This window comes from Equus quagga, chromosome 13 (genome assembly GCF_021613505.1).
Source record: "Equus quagga isolate Etosha38 chromosome 13, UCLA_HA_Equagga_1.0, whole genome shotgun sequence".
NCBI lineage: Eukaryota > Metazoa > Chordata > Mammalia > Perissodactyla > Equidae > Equus > Equus quagga.
In genome coordinates this window covers 84,819,320-84,833,857 of record NC_060279.1, presented here as the reverse complement: position 1 = coordinate 84,833,857, position 14,538 = coordinate 84,819,320, and the positions used below count along the sequence as shown (strand labels likewise).

The window sequence follows — 14,538 nt, the reverse complement described above, 5'->3', positions numbered from 1 at the left end:
ATGGATCCCATCTTTACCCGGCCCCCTCACACTACTGTAAGGACAAACATGGATCATGGTGCTACTGAATCTCATGGTATCCCCATAAAAATATATTTATAATCATGATCAGTAGGCTTCGGAAAACAAGGTGGCATGCAGTTCTGTGAAGTTCTCAATGTAATAAATAATTTGGTCCTCATGTAAACCTCATGAGAAAATTACGAATCTCATTTACATTTACATGATGAGAAGATCGATGTTCAGAGATCCTACACCATGTTCAGAGTCACAGAGCCAGAGAGTGGAAGACCCATGAATGAGGCCGGGATGCCAAATACCAAAGCCCAGTCTTGAAAACACTATAAACATTTCCACCTCCTACTACTTTCCTAGGACTGTCATAATATTACCGTAAACCAGATGGATTAAAATAAATTTATTCTCTAACAATGCTAGAGACTAGTAGTCCACAATCAAAGAGTCAGAAAGCCCCTGCTCACTATGTGGGCTCCAGGCAACAATCATCCCTTGCTTCTTCTTAGCTCTTGTTGGCCCCAGGCACCCCTAGACTTGTGGTAGCATGACTTCAATCTCCACCTCCATCTTCACATGGCTGACATCTCCTCATGTATCCCTGTCTTCACATGATGTACTCCTTATATGCCTATTCTCTGCTTCCGATAAGGACAATGGAAATCCTGGATTAGGGCCCATCCTAATTCATTAAGATCTTATCAATTGATTACGTCTGCAAAGGCCCTATTTCCAAAAAGGTCACAATAACAGGTACTGGCACTGAGGACTCCAACATATTATTGTAGGCTACACAATTCAATTCATATGAGCACCCAAAAGAAAATGTACAGAGGAACAAATTTATCAAAGGAGATGCAACGCTTATGCACTATAATATTACTTTTTTAATCTGCTGAAGGAAATTTGAAAAGGCCTAAATCAATGGAAAGACATTCCAGGATCATGACTTGGAAGATTTACCATTGTAAAGATAACAATACTCTCCAAGGCAATCTGTAAAATGAATTCAATCCCTTTCAAAATAACAAAGGCCATTTCTGCAGAAATGAAAAAGCCTTTTCTCTAATCCACGATAATTGCAAAAGACCCAAAAAATCTTGAAAAAGAAGAGCAAAACTGTAGAACTCACACTTCCTGATCTCAAACTTACTTCAAAGACCCAGTAATCAAAACAGTGTGGTTTTAGCGTGAGGACAGACATATAGCTGCATGAAACAAAATGGAAAGATGAGATGTAAACCCATACATATGAGCAGTTGACTTTTGACAAAGGTGACAATACCACTCAATGGTGAAAGAATGGTCTCGTCAACAAATTGTATGGGGAAAGCTGGATATCCACAGGTAAAAGAAAATAACTGGACACTTCTTATGCACAAATTACCTCAAAATGGATCAACTTAAGAGTTAAAATTTAAAAATTCTTAGAGAAAAACATAGAGTCAATCTTCATAATCTCGGACTTGACAATAGTTTTTTAGATATGACAAAAAAGAAGCAGCAGCAAAGAAAAAAATAGACTCATTGAACATTATCAGATTTTAAAATATATATCAAGAGTGTAAAAAACAACCTACAAAACTGGAAAAGATATTTTCAAATCATATATCTAATAAGGGTCTAGTATCCACAATATATAGAAATCATTTTTAACACAACCACCAAAAAAAATGACCCAATTAAAAAATAGTCCAATGGTTTGAATAGACATTTCTACAAGGAAGATATACAAATGGACATCAAGCATAGGAAGGATGATCAACTCATTACCAATTAGAGAAACGCAAATAAAACCACTATGAGTTGTTACTTCATACCTACTTCATTGAACATAATTTGAAAAAAATAACAAGTGTTGATGAGAATGCAGAGAAGTCTGAATCCACATATAATGTTTGTAGGAATGTGAAATGATTCAGCCACTGTGTAAAGCAGTTTAGGAGTTCCTTAAAAATTTAAGCCAAGAATTACCATATGACATAGAATTCCCCTTTTAGTTTCAAGCTTCAGTTATGCAAAATTAATAAGTTTTAGAGATCCGCCATTCGATTGTGTGCCTATAGTTAACAATACCGTACTGTACATGAAAATTTGTAAAGAGAGTAGATGTCATGCTAAGTGCTCTTACCACAATAAAGAAAAGAAAAAAGAATTATAAACACATATTTGAACAAACACTTATGCATTGTGTTCATAGAATAATTATTCATAATAAACAAAAAGTAACAGCCCAAATGTCTGTCAACGGATGAATGGAAAAAGAACAAATGAAACCCATCAATTGTCTCCAGCTAGTGATTTCCCAAAGTGTGGAGACAGAATCCACAGTTTCAGATGAAGAGCTGTTTTCTGGGGGACAAGAGGTCATGAGGAGGCAGAAATGACTCAGAGGTTTTGATGGACGAGTGATGAAGAGGTGGTACTGCTGCTCATAGAAACAAGGAAGTCAGAGAAAGGAAGCGCTCGGGAGAAGCAAAACCACAGATCCAGGCCAGGAGGGAAGTGGTGCTTCCCTCTGTGATTCAGTTGACAGTATTACAAACGGCTCCCCAAGCCTCCTTCTCCTCTTGGGGTCCTCCATTCTGTGTTAGCTCCATTGACTCCTCTAGCCAAGCAAGGCATAAAGTAAAATAGCCCTCAATTCTTCACTCTTTCCCACCTCACATACAATAAACAAGTCCGCTCAACTTGTTAGAGTGAAAAACATCTGGTATTTAAGAGATCTGTCCACCACCGCCCTCCTTATCTCTCATAAGGGCTCAGCCTGACATGGTGAGTTTAACACATGAGACACGAGCCCCAATATGTCAGATATTCCTTGAGTCACTTAGTGTTTAAATATTTGTCCGCTGCTGACAGTTCAGCTCTGCCCCTTAATAATGCTAGGTTCAGTATAAAATTCTGTATTCACAATTAGTATCTTGAGGGTATTTCTGCAGTATTTTCTGTCACCTCTTTTTGCTCTTGAGATGTCCAATCCCAGTAAGCTTGTCAGCGGAGGGTAACTTGCATTTTTCCATTAATTTCAGAATTTTTAAAAAATTTATTCTCAATTTCTTTACCAGGGTAAAGATATGATTTAATTTTTAATTTCCTGCACTTTAAATCCATGTTATTCTTCATTTCTGTAAAAACTGCAGCCACTCTCTCTTCAGGTTGCCTAACGCCATTCTCACTTCTTTTATCCTGAAACTGTGATAGATGTCTGTTTACTCTATTCATTGTATTTCATTTGTATATTCAAAACTTTTCTATTTTTCCATTTCTGATCTTGCTGTGATGCTTTCTAGAAATTAAATCCATATTTTCTTCCAGTGATTTCAGCAGGGTGGCAGAATAGGAAGTCCCAGCTCTCATTCCCACATAGAAACACTGATAAAACAACAATATTTGGGCCAAAATATCTTTAAGATATTTTGATTCCGGAATCCAGTTAATAAGTTGCAACACCTCGGGGAAGCATAAAACCAAGAAAAAATACTTTGAAATGGATAAAAAGAGCAGTTTCACTTTACCCACGTCACCCTTCCCCCAAGCCACTGAGAGAGCAGCTCAGCCCAGGATTTCTCCCTAGGAGAAAAGAGTGGGTGAAGCTGCATCTGAGGGCACTGCCCCAGAGACCTACTGGTGTCTCACCTCACCCAGAGAATGAACTGGCAGATGCACATGGGGAAGCCGAGAACAGCAGATAGGGGCTCTCTGAACAGGCACAGCCCCGAGACTGCTCCCCCAGGAGGGAGGGAGAAGAGTGGAGCTTGCACCCAACATCCTAATATTTCAGGGCACTGCCCTCTGGGAAAAAGATGCATGAGGTGTGTGGTGGCCGACACCACTCTGCAAGATTGGGAGAAGGTGCCCAGCCTTGAGACTGCTCCCCCAGGAGGAAGTGGAGGAGTGGAGCTTGCACAGTCACAGAAAATGTGTGATAGGCTCACAGAGCTGTAACTGGGCTGATTGGTGGTCTTTCCCTGCCAGAACCAGACCATAAAGACTGGAAGAGGTGACTGCTTCTTCCAATGTGAAACACCAAAGCAAAGCTATAAGAAACACGAAGAATCAGGGAAATACAACACAGCCCAAGGAAAAAAATCTCCATTGACTAACCATAAGAAAAAGGAGATCGATGAGTTGCCTGACAAATTATTCAAAATAATTATCTTAGTTATTTTAGCTAACTAATCTTCAACAAGTGTACCAAGAACATAAAATGAGGAAAGGATAGTGTCTTCAATAAATGGTATTGGGAAAGCTAAATATCCACACAAACGGGAATGAAATTGGGCCGTCAACCCACATGATATACAAAAATCAACACAAAATTAAAGACTTAAATGCAAGACCCCAAACCATAAAACTACTAGAAGAAAACATAGGTAAAAAGCTTCTTACGTCATTTTGGGCAATGATTTTTTTTGATGTGACATTAGAAGCCCAGGCAACAAAAGCAAAAATAGACAAGTGGATTGCATCAAACTAAAAAGCTTCTGCACAGCAAAGGAAAGAATCAATGGAGTGGAGGCAACTTACAGAATGGGAGAAAAATTTGCAAACCATGTATCTTAATTTTCAAAATATATAAGGAACTCAAACAACTCTATGCTAGAATAATAATAATAATAACCCAATTAAAAAATGGCAAAGGACCTGAATAGGTATTTCTCAAAAGAAGGCATCTAAACAGCCAATCGGTATGTGTAAAGATGCTCAAATCACTAATCATTGGGGAAAAGCAGAGCAAAACCACAATGAGATATCACCTCACATCTGTTACAATAGCTGCTATCAAAAAGACAAAAGATAAAAAAGTTTGGGCAAAGATGTGGAGAAAAGGGAACCCTTGTGTACTTTTGGTGGGAATATAAATTCGTACAGCCATTTGGGAAAACAGTATGGAGATTTCTCAAAAATTTAAAAATAGAACTACCATCTGATCCAGCGATTTCACTTCTGGGAGTATATCCCAAGGAAATGAAATCAGGATCTCAAAGAGGTATCTGAACTCGTATGTTCATTGCAGCATCATTCACAATAGCCACGTTATGGAAACAACCCAAATGTCCATCAGCAGATGAATGGACAAAGAAGATGTGGTATATATGTACAAAGGAATATTATTCATCTTTTAAAAAAGAAGGAAAGGAACGTCTTCCATTTGTGGCAACATGGGTGAACCTGGAGTACATTATGCTAAGTGACATAAGCAAGACAAAGACAAATACAATACAATTTCATTCAAGTCTAAAATAGTCAATCTCATAGAAACAGAGTAGAACAGTGGTTGCCAGGGGTTGTGGAAAGGGGGAAATGAAGAGATGTTGATCAAGGGGTACAAAGTTTCAGTTATGCAGGTGAATAAGTTCTGGAGATCTGATGCACAGTCATGTGATGACGACTAGCAAAACTCTATTGTGTGCTTGAAATTGGCTTAGGGTGTAGGTCTTAATTGTTCTCACCACACAAATGCAAAACAGTAACTATGTGAGGCGATGGATGTGTTAATTAGCTTGATTATGCTTATTATTTCACAATGTATACATATATTGAAACATCAAGTTGTACATTTTAAATCTAAACAATTTTTATTTGTCAGTTATACCTTAATAGAGCTGGAAAAAATGTATTTCATTTAATTACACCAAGCATTTTGAAAGTTATTCTATTTCTAAATTTAAGTACTCTCATTTTTAATATATGTATTTACAGGTTTATTTCTGAGGAAGTTTTCATTATCCTCTTCCTTTAGAGAAGACAAGGTTCTAGTTACACTTTACCTGAATTCTGAGTACTCATATATATAAATATGTGTGTGTGTACATCTGTATGTCTATGAGCACCTGTGTGCGTGCAAAAGTGGGAGTGTGCGTGTATTGTGTGCAAGTGTGTGTTTGCATAATTTTCCCTTACTTATCATTTTTTCCTCACTATTGCATTTCACTTTCTCCATTATGAGTTCATTGTTCTCCTAACTCAATTTCATCACTTAGTATTCCTTTCACTGAGTGTGAAAATAGTAAAATATCTAAGAACTTTCAGCTCTGGAAATGCCTTCTTTCACTTTTGTTCTCTTTATCAGGTTACTTGGAAACATTTTCCCATTTCAAATAAAGTGTAGGATTCAACTTCCAGTTGAGGAAAATCCACCTGATGGTCAAGGATCCACCCCCCTAAAGCTCTTCTTATCTCTCATGAAGAAGTGGTCTCATGTGGTGGGTGTAACATGTGAGATTCAGGTCAGAGTCTCCTCCTGTTTAGGGATCTGCCCCTGCTGACCATTTCATCTTTATCCCTTAAAAATAATTTGGCTCAGGATAAAATTCTTCACAAACAATTAATTGCTGGAAGGTATTTCTACAATCTCTTTTGGCATCTATTTTGTCTAAGAAGATGTCTGCTCCCAAAGAGATTTTGATTCTATTGACAATAATTTGAATTTTCTCTAGGAAGTAATTTTAGGACTTCTATAGGGCCCAAGGGCAGTCCCTCCTCAATTTTTTTTGAGTTGAAATTCACATAAAATAAAACTTACTGTCTAAAGTGTACAATTCAGTGTATGATACATTTTTTTTTTTAATTTGCCCTCCATTTTCTTCATTTACAATGAAGGGTCAAAACACAAATGTCATTTTTAATTACATGCTTCCTAATGTTTAGTCATTCCTCTTCTCTGTAAAAAGTTCAATTGTTTATCTCTTGAGCTGTTGGTAGACGTCATTTCCCTTCTTTCCTCTGACACTTACAATAAATATGACATCAGTCTTCCGCATTTTATTCTCCAAGTATCTTAAATTTCCTTTTCTGGTCTCTCTACTCTGAAATCTGGAAAATTCCCTCCTTAGTGTGTTCCAGTTTCATACTAGGTCCTTAGGCTGTCTTGTCCTTGAGGGGGTGAATGTTTTTAGTGTCTTAATTTTGCTGTAATTTTCATCACAAAGTTTGTAATTCAATTCAGTAGTTGCCTATTCTATGAAAACAATCCATAAACTTGAATCAAAAATTCCATTTCTCCATTTATTTTTAAGATATTTAAACATGTTTAATTTAAGATTACTCTCCTATTTTCCTGTTGACCCTATTCCTTGCATATGATATCCCCATTAATCAGTAGCTCGTTGTTCATAGCACATTCGTCATGATTAGGATGACTCTCGACTGTCCATTCTTGTTAGAAGGCTCTGCTCCCACACACTTTGTCTGCCAGAGATGGTTTTTCCCAGGGCTGTCCCAGGAGTCAGGCTGACAAGGGGGAACTGTTACAGCCGTTCCTGCCCCATGGCATCCAGGCTCTCAAATTTAGCATCTGCTCAGGGTTGTGCCCTCAGGGATGTTCCACTGGGAACCTCACGTTCACATGTGGGGAGGCACCCATAGCTGATGATACCGTATTCAGTCTATTTCAGGATACACAGGAGGGATTGCTGAGTACTGACCACGGGCTCAGGGCAGTGGGCAGGTATTCCAGAGCCCACCTAGAAACACCTTCACCTGAAGCCCTGAACTTTCCCTTCTTGTAAGTATGGGGATCACTCTCTGTGTCCACACAGGTGATCTCCTCACTAGAATCCCTTGATGGTCCCAGGCACCAGTGGCCACTCTCCTTTGTTCTCTATTCTTTCCTGTGGTTCCATCACCATTATGGGAACTTTCATGTCTCTTTTTCTGCATGTGTCTGTGGCTATATATTTCAGAATATTGTAAGTAGGATTTCTCAGTGTTAGGAGCAGGTGAGAGTTCTTGACTGGCCACATCAACTATCCACTTGACTGTGGAGTCTGATCCCATGATCCCTTCCTGTCCTAACCCACTCATGTCTTAATCTTGCCTGGACAGTGATTGATCACTCCCATGAACTCATCACCACTGACCACCCAAATCACTCTGAGGAGTGGGGTTCACGACAGTGTGCTGCAGATGAGGAAAGTGAGGTTCAGAGATTGAGCTTTAATTCTCAAGGTCACATGGGTAGTGGATGATGGAGGAATATTTATATAAGAAACAGATTTGCCCACAAATTCAGAGCACTAACCCACTCACAGGCTCATAAAGCTGAAGAAATGACTGCAGGATCAGGAGGGGAGCTCTGCACAAGAAAACCAGGGGTGCCGAGGGGGCAGTAATGACTCAGAGGTTTCTTCCCAGAGATAGCTGGGGGTGGATGCTGTTGCAAGAAAAAAAGAGAAGTCTGTAAAGGGGGCTGTGATAGAAAGAAACCCCACACTCTGGAACTAGGAGAAGAGTGATCTTTCCTTCCCTTATTTCCCTGTATTTCTCCTTTGTACTCATTGTCACAATGACCTCGACCTGAAAATTGAGCGTGTGTCTCTGCTGATCTGAGCTCTGCAGTGCACCAGGAACCTGCATCTTCCCCGCGGCATCTCCAGGGCCAGGATGACCACTGTCCGTGGTGGGGACACAATAGCAATGTTCTGATGGATGGGCTGAGGATAAAGGAGACCCCATGGGGTCAGTTCTGAGAGGGAAGGACATGCCCTAGGTCTCCCGCATCTGGAAGAGGCATCGCAGGAAGACACCACATCTACTTGCTGCTAAAACTTGGCCCTTGGTGACATGAGTCCAGATCAGGCAGACAGTGGCTGGAGGTGAGAGGAGAACTGGTTTTTGTCTGAAATGTCTCCAGAGAACCCAGTCCATGCCTCTGCCCCAGCCCTGCTAAAACAAGAGCTAGGCTCTTGGAGAGGACAGTTCCCCTTCCTGTGTGGCTGCTGCAATGACAACCCTGTGGCTGGAAGGACCAGCCTCCTAGTGCCACACCCTGTGCATCTCTCTGTCCTTCTGAGCACTGTGGTCTCCTCCATCTGCACAACTTGGACCAAAGGTAGGAGATGTCATGATCCCCACTCTCACGGCCCTGCTCTACCTTGGTGAGATTTGAGGAGGGAGAGGGGAAGCCCTGGTCTGGGAGGGAACCCACCCCACAGCCAGGCCCTGGTCTGTCAGGAGACCCCAGGATTCAGGAGGCTCACGTTGAGAAGAGGTTCTGCTCACACTTCAGGGGCAAATCTCTCACAGGGAACTCTCTTCCAGGGCTGAGTGTGGGCCCAAGGGCCCCAGAGCAGGCAGGAGAGTCTGTCTGCAGGTGTCCCAGGTCCCACTTCCTCACTGGGGACAAGACGTCGCCCCGAGCAGTTGGAGACTGAGAACAGCATGTTTGGGCTGAATGTGGGAGACTTCTGGGAGGTTCTGGAGCTGAACTGGGAAACTGGGGCAAGGGTGGCAATATATTGTGACCCAGACTTTGATTTCCTTCCAGGGACCCTCCCCAAACCCACTGTCTGGGCTGAGCCAGGCTCTGTGATCCCCTGGGGGAGGACCTTGACCATCTGGTGTCAGGGGATTCTGGAGGCCCAGTAGTACTGTCTGGATAAAGAGAGAAGCTCATCACCCTGGGACCAACAGAAACCATGGGAGCCCAGGCACGAGGCCAAGTTCTCCATCCCATACATGACAGAGCAACATGCAGGGCGATATCGCTGTTACTATATGAGCCATACTGGCTTCTCAACACTCAGTGACCCCCTAGAGCTGGTGGTGACAGGTAAGAGGACACTCAGGGGTCCCAGTCTCAGGCTCTGTCCTCAGGAAGGGAGTCTGCTCTCATGAGCGTCTCCCTTCTCACAACCCAACCCTGGAAGATATGAGGGAGGCGTGAGCCCCATTTTGCATGCTGCTTCCTCCTCTCCTAGGAGCATACAGCAAACCCTCCCTCTCAAGCCCTGTGGTGACAACAGGAGAGAACGTGGCCCTACAGTGTGGGTCATGGCTGGGATTTGACAGGTTCATTCTGACTAAGGAAGGAGAACACCAGCCCTCCTGGACCCTGGACTCACAGCTAAACCTCAATGGGTATTTCCAGGCTCTGTTCCCTGTGGACCCCATGACCCATAGTCAAAATTGGACATTCAGGTGCTATGGCTGTTACAGGAACAAACCCCAGGTGTGGTCAGACTCCAGTGACCCCCTGGAGCTCCTGGTCCCAGGTGAGGAAGTCCTTTCCTGGCCCCAACCATGTTTTGAGACACCAGACCGATTATTTGTGTCTTTATTCTCAGGAAATTGCCTTGTGAGAGGTGGTATGAGGGAAGCACGGGGATCCAGGACCAGAGACACAGAGGGTGAGAGACAGTGAGACCTGGGGTCCAGGATGTACAAGGGGGTTTATGGGAGGAATCGGCCACTGCACTTCACAGGTTGTCTTTCTCCTAGGTGTGTCTGGGAATCCCTCCCTTCTGACTCAGTAGGGCTCTGTTGTGGCCTCTGGACAGAACCTGACCCTCCAGTGTCCCTTTGACATTGGAAAGGTCAGATTTGCTCTGTAAAAGGAGGGGCTACGTGGTCTCCCACTGTGCCTGGGTCTGCATCCCCAAGGTGGTATCTCTCAAGTTTACTTTCCGCTGGTCCCTGTGAGACTCTCCCACAGGGCCCGTACAGATGCTGTGGTGAACACAACCTCTCCTCCAAGTGGTCAGCCCCAAGTGACCCCCCGGACCTCCTGGTGGAAGATCAAGAGACAGCGGGTCAGTCAGGGACTCCAGAAGTGCACAGGCCCTGTAGGGGAGCCCCAGGTGGTGATGTCAGGAAGAAGCGTGTGTGGTCTCCAGAGAGGAAGAGAGACAGAGAGACAGGGAATTGATGGGAGGAGACTCAGAGAAAACAAGACAGACAGAGATGAGGGTCCTCAGAGAGAGAGGCCTGGGGACTCTCAGTTCAGAACAAGGTGGGTGGGCAGCCCCTCACCCACTCTTCCTCTCTCTAGGACAGCTCCCTGACATACCCTCCCTCTTGTGAGGCCGGGCCCCACAGTGACCTCAGAAGAAAACATGACCCTGGTGTGTCAGTCATGCAGCTTGAGGGGCACTTTCTTTCTATCCAAGGAGGGGTCATCTGATTCCCCCCCCTGCATCTTAGATCAAATACCAAGCTCAGCAGTACCAGGCACAATTCTCCATGAGTCTTGTGACGTCAGCCCACAGGGAGACCTACAGGTGTTATAGCTCCCCCTACCTGTTGTCACACCCCCGTGACTCCCTGGAGCTCGTGGTCTTAGGTGAGGGGCCCCTGTCCCTATCCTTTCTGAGCTCAGTCAGCTCAGGGTCCTGTCCTCAGGAAATCTGAGACAGTAATAAATGAGGGGCACAGGGGAATCTCCAGAGAAGGGGATGTTCAGGAGCCCCTGACTCCAACCTCCAAACCATGAACTCTGTTGCCTCAGCTGTTCAGTAAGGGGGGCTCTCAGCTGTAGGGGAAAAATTATGCATTCTTATATCTAAGACTGAGCAGAGGATGCACAACACTCATTATTTCTGTGTTGGGAGACCTAATCCATATTTCATCCTAATCGTTAGCTCTTGGGACACAGCCATACTCTTCCAAAGCGACTCAGATGCAGGTTCTGAATTCAAAGAACAGGGACGCTGAGGGAATTCCACCGAGGAGACCAGAGGGTACCTGGTGAAAGGAAAGACGGGTTCATTAAGGGATTATATCAAAGTTCAGATATGAGAAGTGGGGAATATGAGAGCAGAGAACCCAGGAAAAAGGTTTGTATCTACCCAACTCTTCATTCACTCCTTCATTTTATGATTCTCAGAAGCAGCTGATGCCATCAGTCCATCACGAAACAAGTCAGACCCCAAGAGTGGTGAGTAGGAGAAATTCTCAGTTCCGGAACTGCTAAGGAGTCAATAGGAGGCGGGTGCCCTGGGTGGACATCCAGGGATCCTGGGGTGATTTTGCTCTGCTCTGACCTCTGTGACCTCTTTGTCCACAATTCCTAGCCTCACACCCCCAAGACTACACAGTGGAGAATCTCATCCGGACGGGCATGGCTGGTTTGATCCTGGTGGTCCTTGGGGTTCTGCTATTTCAGCCTTGGCACAGCCAGACAAGGACCCAAGATGCAGCCAGAGGTAAACACAGGAGAGAACAATGCACTGTTCAGAATGGCAGAACTTTGGAAATGCATCTTACGTGTCGAGGAGTTTCTCAGAGAAAGTCTGCAGCATATGTTGGTTGAACTGTCTTTGAGGATCTCAATGGAGTAAACGTGGTTTGGGTACAGGAAAATGTCTAGGTGTTCCAAGTCTGGCAGTTCCTTGACTGCCCTCTCGTCTTTTCTCACCACTGAAACATGGGGTACGTCTCTCACCTTTATCCACCTTCATGTTCTGGTCCACTGGCTTGTAACACATTTTTCTTTATTTTTAAATTCCACGTTCACTGATGTGTGCTCTTGACCTGCATCTCTTCAGCCCAGAAACAGAATACTGTTTAAATACCTGAATAAATGGGTGAATATCAAGTCCTGTTTGAAACAGATAAAAACAAACCCATTTACTAAAATCCCCTCTAGACCTGTCAAACTCTTCTCTTTCTATCAGATGATACCTGGTATAGTTTCTTTAGGAATACCACCAGTTTGAATGAATGTACTGGTGCTTGAAGAGACAGCTTGGTGGTGAGCTGGTAAACCAGCTTTATTAAAAAGTCATTTTCCCAAAAGCACTTATTTGCGGCACTTGTCTATTTCTTTGGTGTAAATACTCACTTCATGGCCAACTTCAAGATGCCAGTGTGAATGTACTGAATTCAGAGTTGGGGAGTAATGAATAGAATTGTCTTTCTCAGGTGAGTAGGAGCCAGAGGCGGCTCGCCTCACCAATAGCCCTACGTGGACAGTTGTTTCCTTCTATATTAAATGTCATTATAGCATTGTTTCCTCTTCTATTTATGGCAGTTTCAATGAAATTATGATGTCACCACCCTAGCACATTCATTTAAACACAAAAGAGAAAGCAATGGCAATATCAATTGTGGGAGAAAATATTGAGTCTTAGAATAGCAATACTTTACGGGTAGGAGTACAAATTGCCTCAGCCAGCTTTTACAGTAGATAGTAATTATTATTCAAAGAAAGAGACACTCATCTCTGACCTATAAGTATATTCCCTAGAGGAAAATGTGTGCATGTGCATAATGATACATTCATGAGACTATCGACAGGATGTTGTTCATATCCGACAAAATGCACAGAAATAAATCTCACAAAAAATGACTAGTTTGGTATATATACGCAGTGGAAATTTATACGTTAGTAAAATTCACAAAGTAAAACTACTACAGTAATACAGATCCGTTTTTAACCATAATAGTGAACGAATGGAAAAAATTATGGGGAGTGTAGAAGTGTGTGGGTTACTGAATTACGTGAAGTTCAAAGGAGAAATATTTATTATTTATGGAGGCATAATTAAGTTTAATCTTTTAAATAAACAAAGAAAAAATTCCATGCAATCCCAGTGATTGTTACATACAAGGTGAAGTGGGAAGGTTTGGTCAAGATGGAAACCACAGTGCTGTGAGAACACCGGTGATATTCTTCTTGACTTTCATTTCTTGAACTTATGTCAACTCATCATTATTGGTAGATAGTGCATTTCTGCTATAACCTATCATTATTGCCCATGCAATTTAGTGAGGTGGGGTTGAAGTAGGGTGGTGAAATCCACATCCTACACTAGTGACTAATTTCCAACAAAGTGGCTGTTAATCAGTTATAGCAAACACCTCATGTATTGGCCTTGTGTTTTCCACAAAACGTGACCTCCACCTACCTGATTAGCCTTACCAGAGTCCAATCAGACAATGAGCTTCTGCCTGGGTGAGAAACTGGGCCTCTGAAGAAACACTTTGTCCAATACCAGATGGTATGCAATTCAGAATTTAAACTGGCTCCATGTGGATTTCTGAAGATATCATGAACCAAGAAGCTAAATTCAGATGGAGGCCACCAACATGGGTGTGATAGTTAATTCAGAGATGGGGTTCAGATCCATTATGCAGTAGTGTGAGGATCACAGAAAGACTTGGTTACAGACGGAACCATATTCAGGATGCCTGGTCTCTGCTTGGTCCTCAATGAGGGGAATAGAGAGCTCATGGGGGAGAATTCCTGTGGAATTCCTATGTCAGACCTTCTTGTATGCCACGTTCTGTGCCTCTGTTCTCTCTCACTCCATTATCCCCTCATCTGACCCAAACTATGCAGGATTTGTCCTGGACTTGACCGCCTGGAATGGAAGGCAGGTGGACTGCACGGAAGTTAGCCCAGCTCAGATCCAAGGACACTGGAGACTGTGTGGTACTCAGCAGCCTTGATCCCTCTTAACTTGGGACCTTTACCTATTCCACTTCTTCTCTATGGAATTCTTAACACTCTTGTCTACTTCCACTAAGACTGCTTCACATCTGTCAGCTCTATCCTCTAACTTCACCTTCACAGGGTTAATCTTCCGTGATGCCCAGACTAGTTATGATCCTCTATTATCTAATCTCCAATCTCCAAAGATTTATTCTGTATAACACATGTCACAGTGTATAATTAAATATAGTTTGTAACTATTTACATAATATCCATCACGTCCCCATAACTAGCAGGGATCAGAGAACAGGATCCATGTCAGTTATGCACATACTTCAGTCTTCTTTGTCAGCACATTGTGTGAA

At 42.9% G+C, this 14,538-nt stretch overlaps 1 protein-coding gene across 9 annotated transcripts; it reads left to right on the top strand.

The window, feature by feature from the left end:
* The first annotated feature begins 8,255 nt into the window (after window positions 1-8,255).
* On the top strand, window positions 8,256-14,331 carry LOC124249466 (leukocyte immunoglobulin-like receptor subfamily A member 5). 9 transcript variants are annotated; one of them, XR_006891402.1, is made up of 8 exons: window positions 8,256-8,851; window positions 9,287-9,571; window positions 9,720-9,879; window positions 10,086-10,148; window positions 10,454-10,550; window positions 11,624-11,674; window positions 11,811-11,942; window positions 14,081-14,331. XR_006891402.1 is itself a non-coding variant. In XM_046680442.1 (7 exons), the coding sequence occupies exons 2-7, from the start codon at window positions 9,478-9,480 to the stop codon at window positions 11,868-11,870; spliced, it is 525 nt and encodes a 174-aa protein (XP_046536398.1). In that variant the 5' UTR covers window positions 8,256-8,851; window positions 9,287-9,477; the 3' UTR covers window positions 11,871-12,519. The 9 variants fall into 9 exon arrangements, 6 of the variants coding, with proteins under 6 accessions (XP_046536398.1, XP_046536400.1, XP_046536394.1 ...); XM_046680442.1 differs by lacking the exon at window positions 14,081-14,331 and having other exon boundaries at window positions 11,811-12,519; XR_006891401.1 differs by lacking the exon at window positions 14,081-14,331 and having other exon boundaries at window positions 10,454-11,674; window positions 11,811-12,519.
* The last annotated feature ends 207 nt before the right edge of the window (window positions 14,332-14,538 follow it).